At 39.2% G+C, this 14,177-nt stretch overlaps 2 protein-coding genes across 5 annotated transcripts; one reads left to right on the top strand and one right to left on the bottom strand.

The window, feature by feature from the left end:
• LOC128881954 (calcineurin-binding protein cabin-1-like) lies at window positions 1-13,880 on the bottom strand (the record flags this gene model as incomplete). The annotated part of the gene is made up of 14 exons (XM_054133427.1): window positions 12,886-13,880; window positions 10,328-11,859; window positions 10,092-10,256; window positions 9,846-10,034; window positions 9,621-9,764; window positions 9,339-9,519; window positions 8,845-8,975; window positions 7,506-8,768; window positions 6,778-7,153; window positions 5,296-6,708; window positions 2,369-2,532; window positions 1,956-2,226; window positions 1,744-1,890; window positions 1-1,584 (listed from the first exon to the last, which is right to left on the bottom strand). Coding segments are annotated over exons 1-14 (7,644 nt in total), but the record flags the coding sequence as incomplete, so codon positions are not given.
• LOC128881968 (uncharacterized) lies at window positions 44-5,223 on the top strand. 4 transcript variants are annotated; one of them, XM_054133449.1, is made up of 6 exons: window positions 44-137; window positions 3,194-3,291; window positions 3,588-3,783; window positions 3,853-4,024; window positions 4,094-4,362; window positions 4,677-5,223. In XM_054133449.1, the coding sequence occupies exons 2-6, from the start codon at window positions 3,194-3,196 to the stop codon at window positions 4,986-4,988; spliced, it is 1,047 nt and encodes a 348-aa protein (XP_053989424.1). In that variant the 5' UTR covers window positions 44-137; the 3' UTR covers window positions 4,989-5,223. The 4 variants fall into 4 exon arrangements, with proteins under 4 accessions (XP_053989424.1, XP_053989422.1, XP_053989421.1 ...); XM_054133447.1 differs by lacking the exon at window positions 44-137 and adding an exon at window positions 2,578-2,618; XM_054133446.1 differs by lacking the exon at window positions 44-137 and adding an exon at window positions 2,625-2,677.
• Window positions 13,881-14,177: the final 297 nt, after the last annotated feature.

Here is a 14,177-nt window from a genome sequence, read left to right as displayed (position 1 = left end):
AGGTAAGTCATATATAGTCATGCACTCTGTATTCGATGGCCTGAGAGAGTCCAAAGCTTTCTGTGGGACTACGCTGACCCCAGAAGACAGGTTCTTAGGGAACTCCATGGCTGGTTTCGCTTGCGCTTTCTGCTGTGGTATGATCTCCAAGTGTGAATGTTGCTTCAGTTGAGAGAGCATAGACAACGCCTCCACAGAGCTCCCTTGAGGGAAAGAGTTAGACAAAGAGCTGGAAGTATCTACCAGTGATGGTTTCGTTTTTACAGGAGGCTTCTTATAACTGCTATACTTTATACTCGGACCTTTCAGGCCGGTTTGAGGGTTTACAGGGCTCACGGAGATTCCACTCAGTTCAGGAGGAATGAAAGGCGCCTGCGTCATGGTCGAGTTGCCAGGAATAGCGCTCAACAGAGTAGAGAAGTTGCTAGGCAACATGGGTACCGCTTTAGGCTTGGGTCTCCTCATAGGGTTCTGCACGTTCTGCGAGTACGGTCGCTGCGAGTTCTTCTTCGACAGCAATTTGTGCTGCAACGAGGTCCCTGAGTGGGAAGCGGGCACGTTCATGGGCAGCGTTTGCTTCAGGCCCATCGACGGACTCATCGTCGAATGAGCGATCTGGGGTACCACAGTTGGATTCGTGGGGGTAGTGCTTTTCAAGGGAGAGTGCGACAGGGAGGGATTGTGCGCTGGTTGGGGCTCCGTCAGCGACTTAGACACTCGAATCTGAGGCGCGCTCATCTGTTTAGGCGGACTGGTTTTCACGTGCTGAACGATAGAAGGCTTCAGGAGGGAGACCTGAGTCGTAGGAGGCTGTAGAACTGGTTTCGAAGGCTGCGATATCTGCAGAGACTTTGGGAGCTGGATGGGCAACGCGTCGCCTTGCGAGCTCTGTTTGGGAGGTTTGCTTTTAGATGGTACTGTGTTCACTGGTGTTATGGATATGCTAGGTCTGTCTTTAGTGATCGACGCTGTGGTGGTGGTGGTGGTGGTTGTCTTCGACGTGGCTGCTTGCTGGTACATAGGCGTGGAGCGCGCAGTGGTGGCTGTTGAATTGCTTAAACTCAAAAGCTGCTGCACCGATAGGTTGTTCAAGTTACCTAGATTGCTCATGTTAGGCGCTGTGTTGATATTAGAGGTGGAAGTGCTCATCGCAGGAACACTAGTGGCATTTGTGTTATTTAAACCAGTTAAGTTGGACAGCGAAGAAAAATTCTGGTACTGTCTGAAGATGTCCTGGTAGCTACCCATCTGGTTTAGGTAATTCATGGTCGATAGAGGGTCCATCATGCTGCCACTTAAACTACTGGTCAGTATAGCGGAGAGCATGTTGGGATCTACTAAGGGATGCATAAAGTAGGGATTCATCAAAGCGCAGTTCCCTGATGCTCCCATGTAGTTTGCAAAGTTGGCCTTCGTGTTGAACTGGTTCATCGTGCTGCCTCCCTGTTGCATGGCTTGCAAATATTTGTTGACATTGGGTGGTCGTCCCCTTGGTCGACCGGTGGATGTCATACTTTTGTACGGTTTCCTGTTTTGAGATGACTGCGGTGACACTGAACTCACATGAGCTTGAGTTGTGACCACCTGCTTCGATACATATGAAATGTTAGGAGGAATATTAGATATATATATATATTAGAATATTAGGGAGAAATGGATATATTATGGAATATTATAATAGAATATTAGGGAAAAATGTTAGACATAGGAGGAATAACCTACACTTCATGTTGTAAAACTCACCGGTGTTGGAGACACAGTTTGAGGCTGCGTCTGAGTGTCTGTACTAGGTTTGTCTAGGCTGCAGAAGAATTTATTCAGAACCTTGCGATTATAATTGTACTCGTTGCAGAATTTTGTGGCAATTTCCAGAATGTTTCCTTCCAGGTTCTGTCAATAAAACATTAAATTATCCCATGCAATATTTTCAATGTTTATTCTCTTCGATGACTTACTTTATTATCAACATAAATCTTGTACGTGTCCACAAGCAGAGTAGAGAGTGTACGTATAGTCTGGAAGTTCTTGGTCTGGAAGCATTTCACAGCTCTCTGGTATGCCCAATAGGTATCGAGGAGAACTTGAGTCCTGGCATCTGGGTTTTTGTTCGATATGGTATCAGAAGTACTTGATCCCATTAATTGCACTTTTCTTCTGAGAGACTGCAGGCAGAGAGTCAATGCTTGGCGAGAGAGTTGCTCTCTTTCTGTGTCACGTAGATATTTTCTAAAACAAATAAGTATATAAAAGTAGTACGCTTAGTATTATTTTAATAATTATCAAGCCACCGTATGAAATATATCTCTTCGCTAAGATGTTACAGTGAAAGTTACAGCGAATGGAACATATACTTAAACTAGAAATGTACTTGTCTGATTCTGGTATCTTCCCAAGTTGTATGCTTAATTGCATTAACATTCGACCATCGTTTGTCTCCTTGAGCACTTGCATCAGTAATGTTACGCATCTCGACATGTGGAATGCAAAGCTTCCTGGTCTATCAACTTCCCGGTTCGGTATATGCCACACACCCTATAGAAAGATAAATGAGCATTATCTTAAATGGACTAAGATAAGATATACACTAGTATCAATAGTAGTGTTATTATGTCAAATATGTAAGGCCGCATAAGGATAACCTTAATTATTTTTAATTAATAATTATTATTAATTCATGGTTCTGTGAAACAAATTTCAAAGACAAAGTTACACTATTCGAAAGGCTATGTGTCAAGGTCACCTTTGAAAAAAGGTTTCGCAGTAATTGTTTTTTCTTCAATAGCAGTACCATTCAAAATGTAACGCAGTCATTTCTTTTGAGATGTAATTATATTTTTCTTTTCTTTGTTTAAGTTCAGGGGATATTTTCTGGGATATTATACTGCAAATTAAGTATTCCATCAATGCGAGTGATCATTACTTCAAGCACGATATGTAATTTCACAACACTTGAGTAAAATTTAAGTTTCGCAAGATAAACTGGTAGGAATGGTAATGTTATTGAGGTTTATGATTTTATCTAAGTATTGATAACTTTGAAATCTATTTAAAAAGTAATGTTGAACAGAAATTTATCCTAGTGTGCCCCTTCGAACAATGTAACTTTGTCTCCAAGATTTGTTTTGCAAATCTATGGCGTATAACAAATACATAAACTTCCATTTAATATTCTTAACTCTTCTACTTTTTATAGATGATACATCGCGAAGTATCTTTAAAGATCAAAGACATGAAGTTACACATTAAATACATTGCTGTAATTTTTCTCTGCTTGGTATTGTGCGGAGTCAGGTAAAAATTAAACAATTTCATAGAGCAGAAACCCTGTAAAATTCTTCTTCCATATTATTATTAATCCATTAATTGTCAAACATGTCATATCACATCATACGTAAGATAATTCAATGTTTGTAATTGTAAAAATATAATAAATATATAATAAACAATTTAATATTAAACGACTATTTCACAATTAAGGGATTAAGAAATGTAGAAGCCTTTACGATGAGAAATATTATTGAAATAATTATTTCATGCAGTACATATTTCATCGTAAAAGAGAATATCACTGTTAAAACTTTTGCAAGGTGTGACGATAACTTGGAAAAAGTCATAATAGATACAGATGCTGGACCAGACGATGCTGTTGCTATATTTCTGACTCTTCGATCACAGTGTGCAGGAGTCGAAGTAATAGCAATTACTTGTTCATATGGGAACACGTACTTGGATAATGTAGTACAGAACGTATTGAAAGTTTTAACTGTAGCAAACAGGAGTGATGTGAGTATCTCACTCTTCATGCTTTATCGCTGAGATTCTTTAATGTTGTTTCTGTTGCAAATACTACAGATACCTGTATACAAAGGAGCAAGTAAAGCATTGATAAACGAGTACAAGCCCACTGGATACTTTGGCTCCGATGGCTTTGGGGATTTCAATTTCACTGATGAGATCACCGCTAAAGTGGATGAAAGCAAACATGCAGCTGTGGCATTGGTAGACTTAGCGAAGCAATATCCAGGTTAGAATTATTTGCCAACGCAAATGTAAATCTAAATCAAGACTTTTATTTAACTATGTTCTTTCGCAGGTCAAATAACAGTTTTGAGCATTGGTCCATTAACAAATATTGCCATAGCGATTGCATTAGAACCAATGTTCTTGAAGTACTTAAAGAATCATGTTATACTAGGATCCAGTGTTTCTGGTATCGGTAATATCCTACCCAATGTTGAGTTCAACTTTTATCAAGACCCGGAAAGCAATTACATAGTAATGAATAGTATAATGAATGATAACAATACTGTGCCACGTACTCTAGTTTCATGGGAGTTGGGTGTAGATAGCTATATATCTAAGGTAATTATTTAAGGCATTAACTAAAATTAATTTGACCATTTAGTTAAAAGCATTTGGATGTAGGATAAGAAGGAAGATAACATTGCAGTCTTAAACAAGCCTTCGTTTAAGTTTTAATCTTTCGCTGAGAAGTCCTTTCGAAAATATCAGCAGGACAGAACCGTAGACTGTGTTCGACAATCATTATAATACCATATAATAAAATATTGAAGTATAAATACATTTGTTTGAGGCTGCTTAAGTAGAATATTACTTAACAATTCCATAAATTAAAGTTTATAGGTTATATAAATGTTCTGGTGGTATTTAAACAGGATTGGCGTATAAATACATTGGGAAAAATAAATTCTACTGCCATGAGGTTATTAAACAAAGCGGAACAAGTGAGTTTGATAAATTCTATTTCGTGGGTTGTTTCGGATGCAGTGGCAGCTGCGATTATGATATGGCCACAGTTTGCACAGTCGTCCACAGTTGTGAACGTAAGTCCTGTGATCGATGGAATGGCAAGAGGTTCCGTACTGGTGGATTATACTAATTTAACTGACAAACCAAGGAATACAAGGATCCCAAAGACGTTTAGCATGGAAGCTTTTAAATCAGAGATATTAAGATCATTATCGTAATTCTTTGCATGATTTTTTTTCATGTGCTTTACGTAGTGAGATGTGTTGAAAGTAACTTTAGCGAATGATAATGTTAATGTGTTAAAATTAGTTATGTCAGTTGTAATGTACTTTATGTATTACTGCGATCAAGAGTTAACTTAAAAATTATTACAAGTAATTCAAAATAATTTAAAATATTTTATAATTAACAAAGTAACGAAGAATTCTCAATAAATTCTTAATGAACACCGCATTGTTTAAAGATTAAGCTTATTAAGAGGCTTATTAATGTATTTGTACAAATATTTAAGAAAAAAATACTTACGCTGAAGAAATTGGTGCTCTTCCTGTCCCGAAAGAGTCCCTGAAACTTCTTGCCCCGATAGAACTGACAGTTGTAGTTATCCAGCAGAAGATTCCTGCATTTGGTTATATCTTTAGCAGCCTTGTTATTGAAGAAGAAATGAGACAATCTGTAGAATGATTTATAATGTTCGGAGAATCTCAAAATACACTGTTCTAGGCCAGCTAAACAGTACGCTATCAAAGTAGCAACTTCTTCTTCCGTCATATTCTCTTCTTTTTCTATGAAATTAGTGTCTTTCCTCTTCTTTTCGCTGTCACTCTCACCAGAATCACTATCCGTATCACTTGAACTGTCACTGTCCGAACTGTCTTCACTGCTGCTGGATTCATCACTGCTACTTGAACTGGAATTATTTGTCTCTGTCGTTGTGGTGATCGTTTGCGTAGTGGTAGTGCTTTCTTGGGAACCTCTTCTACTCAAAGTCACTTCCTCTTTAGGTGTGTTCGCTAGCTTCTTCTTGTCACCAGGTTTATCCTTCGTTTCTTTGCTACCGGACTGCAAGTCATCACTTTGCATCCACTTCCCATCGAACTTCCTGGTGTCGTCATCTTCAGGAGTCGATTGTCGCGTTTCCTGGCTAATCTCCATCGCTTGTTTCATCAGAGCATCCATTAAATCCTGAACATTGTTTAATTTCTCTTCGGGCTCAGCTACGCTGTCCATTTTTACCTCCTTGGCTACATCAGAGGACTTAACCTGCAGCTTTATTTTCTCAGGATTCTTCGTTCTGGCTCGTTTCTGCTGCGACTTGGCTTCGTTGCTCTCATCGCTGGACAACACCATGATCTCTTCGTTCTTCTCCTTCTGTAAGACCATGTCGCAAACTTTAGTGATTACATCGTCTATCAGAGCCACGACATCCTGCATCAGCTGCAGATGCGACACACTGCCTAGCTTCATCTTCTTTCCATTTTCTTGCTGCGAGTCTGTCGCAAGTCTCTTGCGCGAATCAGTTTTCTCAGTACGTTGACTGGTACCCAATCCTTTATTCGCTCTGTCTACAATCTCAATCTCTTCGATACTGTTGGAACGCTGAGAAATAGTGACAACGTTTCTGTCTCCCTCCGCAGAGAGTTCCACTTCTTTCCCAGTGTTCTTGTTGCCAGCGATGAGACCATCCTCTTTACCCTTTTCGCTCAGCTTCGAACTGTATTTCATGAAGGGTCCCTCCGCACAGTTCTCTAGATGCAAGCGTAGCACCTGCCCCAAGGACTTCTTCAGAGGTTTGCCTTCGTGCTGCTCCAGATACTTGAGTATACTCGCATGGATACGATAATGCACTTCCAATGCCTCAACAGAAAGAAGCTGAGGACACTTGTGGCTTATTCTACGCGGGTACTGTGCATTATTATGATACAACAGTTCACTGGCCTGCAATCGAGTAGATGATTAATCCGGATTCTTATGTGAACGCAGTCCAATTATTATGTTGCCGTTTACCTTGGCATAATATTTCAAAAATATAGGAGGATCCTGGTTCTTCTTCTCTGTAATTTTACCGAGCATGTACTGGTAAAGCCATCTCTCGTCGTGCGGTATCTCGTCGTCCTTAATTCCAATATATAAGCGTACACAGGACTGAAAACACTCATCGGCTATTTCCAACATCTCATCTTTCCTAGTCTCTAAGAACTCAAATCGTTCCATACTTAACGTGTCCGTTTCCTGCTTCAACAATCGTGAGCAGAACGAGTGAACGACATAGGCAAAGCTTCCGTACTCAGTCCAAATGATATGATTGCAAGGGTCCAGTTCAACGGCATGCCTGTAACTGGATTGGGTCAACTTTGCCTTCGCTAGGAGCTTGTCTTCATCTCTGGATGGGAAACAGAAAATACAGGACAGTTATACTTTATTGTAACAGACTTGTAAAGTACACATATATTGAAACCTATTAACAGATTCAAAAGGTGAAGATATGGAAACCAAAACAATTAACAAAAGGAATATAATATCATCCATCATTAATAATATAAATCTCATCAAACAACATGAGATCCTTCTCACACTGCGAAGAGTTTAAGAAGACAATCATATAATGTAACTCGCATAACCTAACAGTTGTCCATAATTCTCACACCATCTCTTTATGCAAACATAAAATAATAAATCATCGAATGAGTGGTAGCTAACCATATTTGAAAGTGTTCCACCAAAGCAATACTTACATCGGTTTATATTTGTTAATCCAAGTCTCAATCAAAGTACCCGATGACATAGCCAAGCTAGTCCACGAGCTGAGCCTTGTCGGATGAAAGCACAAATCTAACAAATAGTATCGAACAGCCATGCTCCACCTGCAATTCTTGAAATAAAAATCTCCTAGCAAGTAGTAAATGGTGGACATAGAGTGTGGCAAAGGTTTCTTAACCATGGGCATGGTATCTCTTTCGCTCATAATGTAGGCCTTCATTTCATCGATCACTTGATTTGGATCGCTCTCAGGAGGAATAAGCTTGACTATGCGTTTGAACAGTTCTTCAGTGTCTGCACTAATAGTCAGAGACCTAGGCGAGTAGAACTCTGGTATCTGTTTAGGCTTGTAAAACTCAAACAGTAGTTGCGCACCCTCCCAAGTGACTTTCATTTGAGGAACACCGTGCTCTTCGACATGCTTGGGCCTTCCTTTGTTCACCCTGTTGTAGTGCCCATACAAACAATAAAATATTTGCTCCAGGTACTTGGAGACCTTGCTCTTTATGCTGACGAACTGTGGCGTCTCTAGTTTAGGTATGACCAGATTCAAGGTGAAGAACAAGAGTTTGGCCTCGTTGTAGCAACACCACGAGTGTCTCCCCATGAATTCATGGGCGATGAATAGAATCATGATGGACGCTGGCACGCCTTCGTCCTCGTCGTCAGACTCGGAGTGGTTCGAGCTGTGCTGTCTGCTCTTGTAGGACGACTCGACCTTCGCCCTCTCCTTGTCCTCCTTATATTGTAAAACGTAATGCAACAGGATCCAAGGGAGAACCGTTTCCAGTGGCATCTCCACTGTGGTGTCCGATACATCCAACTGGTTGCAGACTATGTGGACCAAGTTCTGGACTAATCTGGAGAGACGAGTCTCGGGTAGGTACTTTAGAATGAACGTGCTGGCTTCGATGGTGCAGGCCTCTAGCTTCTCAAGTGCCATGAGGACAGAGCCTGTCCACTTCTTCTGATCAGCTTCTTCGGAGGCACTTAAGTAATTCTGCCAAGCTTCGTTAAGGCACGCTTCCGCCCACACATAACACTCTTCGTACTGCTGGAGCTGCCATAAGCTGTCCAGTAACATGGACAACTGTTGCACCCTGTCGACGATGTTATCAGTAACGGACAGAAGCTTGTTTCCCTGTTTGGCGAATTTAAACGTGTCTTGCAGTATGTACGCGAGTTCAGCGTACTTCTTCTCGTCGTAGAGAGTTTGTATCTCTCCCAGTTTCTGGCCCCTGCGTTTAAATTATGTTTCTTAGAATAGTTATGGTTGATCAATGTAATGATGTAGTTTTAAGGGTGGATACGTACCTCTGAATGGACTTCAGTTTCTTTTCCACGATTTTAATACTGATTTGGGAATTGTGGTTACAATTGGGCAGTCTGAGGCAAATGTTCTGGTTCTGGTTCTGCTTCTCCAGTTTCTGCATATGGCTCAATAACTGTAAAGAAATTTGAGGTTATGTAACGGTATCGTTTTTATTAACATCGGTGACTGTTACATCCTGATTTTTAGGAAACTTTAATTTAAAAAAAAATTGGCATTTCATTTCATTTTAGTTTAGAGAAAAACTTTTTATATGTTTTACGTAGGGATCCTAGATGTACATTATTACAAAAGCTATGAATTCTTAAAGCTTCTTCTCCCTTAATTCTCCATATAACAATATAACAGAATATTACTGTGTAATACACCATATTCAAAGATAATTCTACAAAATTTCATCAAAGTCAGCGTACAACAGCCACCAATATTTCTTTGTAAATTAATTACAAAAACATTGTTCGATAACTCATTTGCTCACCAATTCTATCGTCTCAATGACTATATCCGTGTCACCTTGACACAAGAAGACGTTAGCTTTGAGCCACAGAACCCTTAACAATATAAGAATATTTTCTACGTTTAACATATCTTGTCTGACGCTTGTAAAAATGATATGACCTAATTCCTCCGATGGCATTCCTGTACCAAGTTTATCTAACCTGAAACATTGCATTGTTTATCTGGAACTTTTTAGTGGAAATGTCTAGTTAAAAATATGCTAAATATTTACAACAAAATAAATAAGGGAAACAAAACGTACGTTGAAGAAGGTAGGATATCAGGTTTGTTACCCAACCATCTATCCGTGTGAAGTTCACCGAATAACAAGGTCATTTCAGCATCTAACTTCAGAATATCATCTTTTACATCTTCTTCAAATGGTGAAAGGTGTGGAATGTGTTCTCTGCGAAAAGAGAAATTCTGTTTAATTAGATATTTAAGTTTACAACAAAACTGATATTCTTCGTACTGGCATTCTTTGTACCTCATAAATAAATATGCTTGTAAATACACTTCTGACATTCCTTTCGGCCACTCCCTGTTCCATTTGCCACATAAAAATTCTGTGAATCTTGCTATGATCACCATCAAGTTGCTTTTGCCGCTGTGTTCTGCAATGAACATGTTGACGTCAGCTGTTTCAGACTCTGTACCAAAGTAACTCTGTTGCGAACTGTGGGAAAGATAAAAGTTATCGCAAAGCTTCATTCCTGAATTTTGGATTAGTTACCTTGTATCGGGGCTGGGTGACTTTGAACTGTCAGAGCTTTTCATTGCTTCCGCAGCCATTCTGTCATTTTCTTGATTGGCGAACAATTGATACAGGTCCATTGTATCCATTGAATCGTCCAAATTTTTAGAAGGATCGTCTTTGGTCAGCTTCACCGTGTCTGGTCTGAAGCGTAAAGATTATAGAATTATATAAAACCAATTATTTATGTAAGTACGTAAATATCTGTTGCGTACAGTAGGGAGCTAGGAAATATTCTTCGAAGAGTCTCTTCTAACTGGACATCGTCCCTTTCAGCTTCTCTCCTGTTGGAACTCCTTACTCTCGCAGATCGTCTCATGCTGTCGCAGCTCCAAGCCCACTGCTGCAGAAAACACAGCGCACTCCTGCGTCTCTTCTTCACTTTCTGTCCCTCTTCCTTCGACTCAGTTTTATCATCAGATTTTTCTTCCGCCTTGTATTGCACTTTGTCTGGCTTCTTCGAGCCCCTCTCGTATGGTTTCTCGCTGGATTTGTTGCTGTCCTTATCGCTGGCTTTGTCATTCTGCGCTTCACAAGCATCATTGAGAGCTTTCTCAGAATGCAACTTGTCTCCGTTCTCATCTATTTCAAAATTATTTTGCTCCGCCAGTTCATCTTTCTGTTCAGAAGCTTGCTCCGTGTCTGAGATTCTCAGAGGATCTTCATCTTCGATGATCTGCACATCGCTGGAGGATGATTTCTTATCATCTTCATCAACCTCCATTATGGCGTCCACATCATCGCATGCTTGGATATCATCCATTGCTTCAAATGGAAAATTTACTTCTTCGGTGTCCATTTTCATCAGTTTCTCATTGTCGTTGTCTTCCTTCGCAGAGTCATTCTGCGATACATCTTGATTGGCATTAGTGCCATTGTCTACTTGAGTATCGTCATCAGTATTCGCTTTCAAAAGTATTTCTGCAGGGTCGAGGACTGTTAGATTGATTCTACTAACAAAACTTAGATCGTTCTCAGTGATATATCTGTGCATATCTAATAAACTTTCGCCTACGTCTAACCAGGTGCGACTTTTTATTGGTTTCCTTAGCGTTAGATCTGGTAGAGGCTTCGGAGTGAATTCTATTTTACACGTCTCAGCCCATCGCTCTGCCACATCTCTTGCTTCCGCTAACAATTTGTCTCCTACTATGTGATCGTATTCGGTGTACAATGGTGGGTCCAATTGCCAATCGCTGTTGTACAGCTTGTAACACTCTTCAAGGCATGGAATGTCTTTGAATATTCTATCACGGAAAGCCAAACCTTTTATGTAGCTAGGATCTCGCTCTAATGCCATAGAAATATATAAAAGACAATTCATATAATCAGGAACGGCGTATAAGGCAGTTATCATATCATCTAAACAGGGCCAATGGTTCGAATTACATTTCAAACCTTGCTTAAAAGACGAACAGGCTAATTCTAAGTTTGAGGTTTTCATGGCTAGCGTGCCTAACCTATACCACAATGTTACGTCTGTATCATCCAAATTCGCTGCCTCCCAATAGTTCTCTATAGCTTCGTCGTAGTGGCCTGACTCTGTTCGTATCGCAGCAATGTTTTTGAAACACGAATACTTCAGGGACAACATCGGTCTGGATCTCCCATCGGGCACGGTAGGTTTTTCAACTTCGTCTAACAGTTCGGTTTCTAACAGGTCTTTAAAAATATTCAGAGCGTCTTCCTGTTTGTTCTCATTTAACAATGCTAAGGCTTTATTGTATTCGGTGAGAGCTATTTGTTCCTGGAATAAAATATTAAATGCTGTAACGATTTCTGTATTCATTTTTTGAAGCATACGAAATTTATAGGGGTGATACTCTCTGTAAGCTTTTCAAAGCTTGTGTATAGTTTACAATGAGGATTCTATGAATTTTTAGTGTAATAGTGTAATTTTGTAAACATTTTTAGGTATAAGTTATTTGTTTTTTGGAACGAATGTGTTGTAATTAATTAATATTATCGAGTTTCAATGGAACATTTTGGTACTCCTTTACTGCGTGTGGTTTATTAGTACAGAATATAGAATAAAATAGAATTTCTTGAAGAATTAGTAGCGTACAAGAGAAATCAATAAGGGGAGTGATACACTGTAGTTTCTACTATGATGATTTAAAACGTGAAGCTTATATTACCTAAGAATATTTATTTCGCAATCGTCCAAAAGTTTTACACGTTTCGCACCAATTTCCAGATACGAATGTTATTGAAAATTCATGGGAATTAGAAAATCACAGATAAGGTTGAAGGAAATGGTAAAATGACAACCAAGTTGACAGACTGATATTGAAATAGAGTATATAAAAGATGTTAACTGCGATGTGGTTCGATATTTAAAAGAAGCCATTCGTTGAAAAGATTTCGAGACTGAATATTAAAATAGTATTCATATACGAAAACAATTCCTAGCGATTCGTAACAATTAATAATGTATATTATGTATATTAAAGTATCGTCAGGATTGGATATCATTTTGTTTGCAATACATTTTACAAGCAGGATAATAAACTAAGTAGATAAGCTTTATGGGGATCGTTAACGTCAAGTCTTAATACAATATGTGTTTTATTTACTTTGTAATTAATTGTAGACAAAATGATAGAGTGACAAAGTAGGAACTGTGAAGTACTTGAATATTCGAGTTGGAGCTTAAATTAAACCATATTGTTATGCATAGCATGAGAAAATAACGCGATTAATCGAGTGTTAATGAAAAAATTTATAGGTTAGGTTATTTGGTAAACGAGAAATTAACAGTTTTAATATATACTTGAGCTTCTTTCGTGACAGTTGGCACATCTTCCTCTTCGCTCTCCTCGCTGGACTCCTCGTTCAGCGCCGATATTTTAATCATCTTCGCTGATTGTCTCAAGACAGCACTTATGTGTAAAACATCAACAAATTAACCGGTTTTTTTCAGCATATCGCCATGCTACTAAACGCACAATCAAAATCCAGAAAAGTCACCGGCCAGTGAGCCGCTCTTTCAGCGGCTCTTAGTAACCACCCCTCAGTGAGCGGGATTAATACTAGTGGCGCCATCTGGGGAAAAATTTTCAAATTTGTAGTGAAAGTGGTTCCAACGATATCAGTAATGGCTGCCGCTCGCGCACGTGCAGTGAGAAACCTGTGCTGAGCGGGCAGGACCGTGTGCGTAATGCATTTCACCCACGCTAAAAAAAAATAAAAAAAATAAAAAAGGATCGTAGCTATAGGAAACGACGTGTGGTCGGTTCCAATTCAAAGTCATAGATACATTGCAATCATTGGTAGATTACAAAAGGTAACAAAAAATTAGATATTTAAAGTGTTGAAATTGTAAAAGTTCATTTTCAAACATACAGGGTGCCCCAGAATTAATGTACGGAGCGGAAATGGGGGGTAGCTGAGACGATTCTGAACAACAATTTCCTTTGCAAAAATGTTGATGGAGGCTTCACTTTTGAATTATTAACGAAAAACACCGATCAATCACAGCGCCCGATTAGCGAGCGGCTGAGCGCGCGGTAATCGGACCTTGTGATTGGTCGGGTGGTTACTCGTTAATAATTCAAAAATGAAGCCTGGGTCACTCATAACTATACAGGGTGTCCCAAAAATGTTGTAACACCTTGAAAGGGGTGGTTCGGGAGATGATTTGAAACAACTTTTTCCTTAGCGAAAATGTCGTCCGAAGCTTCATTGAAGAGATATTAAGGGAAAACACCGACCAATCAGCGGGCTCCATTGGCATACTCGCGCTCTGATTAGTTGGGAAGCGCGGCCGCCTCGCGCTCTGATTGGTCGGGCTTTTCCCTTATTGTTAATAATGTATATTTATCGTTTTCACGTATAGTTATTTAATATAAATAGGATTATCAATTCTTTATAACAGTGGCGCCATCTGTAATGAAATACCCAAGTTTTTAGTAAAAATAGTTCCCAAAGAGTCTACTAGGTGACGCCACTGACTAAAGATAATTATTGCTAAATTAAATAGCTATTAATAAAAATGATGAATTTTATATATCTAATATATCGTATCACCGTATTAATTATGCATTCATAACTAAATAATGAAGA

The sequence above is a fragment of the Hylaeus volcanicus genome, chromosome 9, assembly GCF_026283585.1.
Source record: "Hylaeus volcanicus isolate JK05 chromosome 9, UHH_iyHylVolc1.0_haploid, whole genome shotgun sequence".
Classification (NCBI taxonomy): domain Eukaryota; kingdom Metazoa; phylum Arthropoda; class Insecta; order Hymenoptera; family Colletidae; genus Hylaeus; species Hylaeus volcanicus.
This window is presented reverse-complemented; position numbering and strand designations above follow the sequence as displayed.

What these genes read in the sequence shown, in the direction of transcription:
- LOC128881968 (XM_054133446.1), top strand. An exon ending in TTGGTATTGTGCGGAGTCAG is followed by an intron (nt 3,292 to 3,587) that starts GTAAAAATTAAA and finishes AACTTTTGCAAG; the next exon opens with GTGTGACGATAACTTGGAAA. An exon ending in TAGATAGCTATATATCTAAG is followed by an intron (nt 4,363 to 4,676) that starts GTAATTATTTAA and finishes GTATTTAAACAG; the next exon opens with GATTGGCGTATAAATACATT.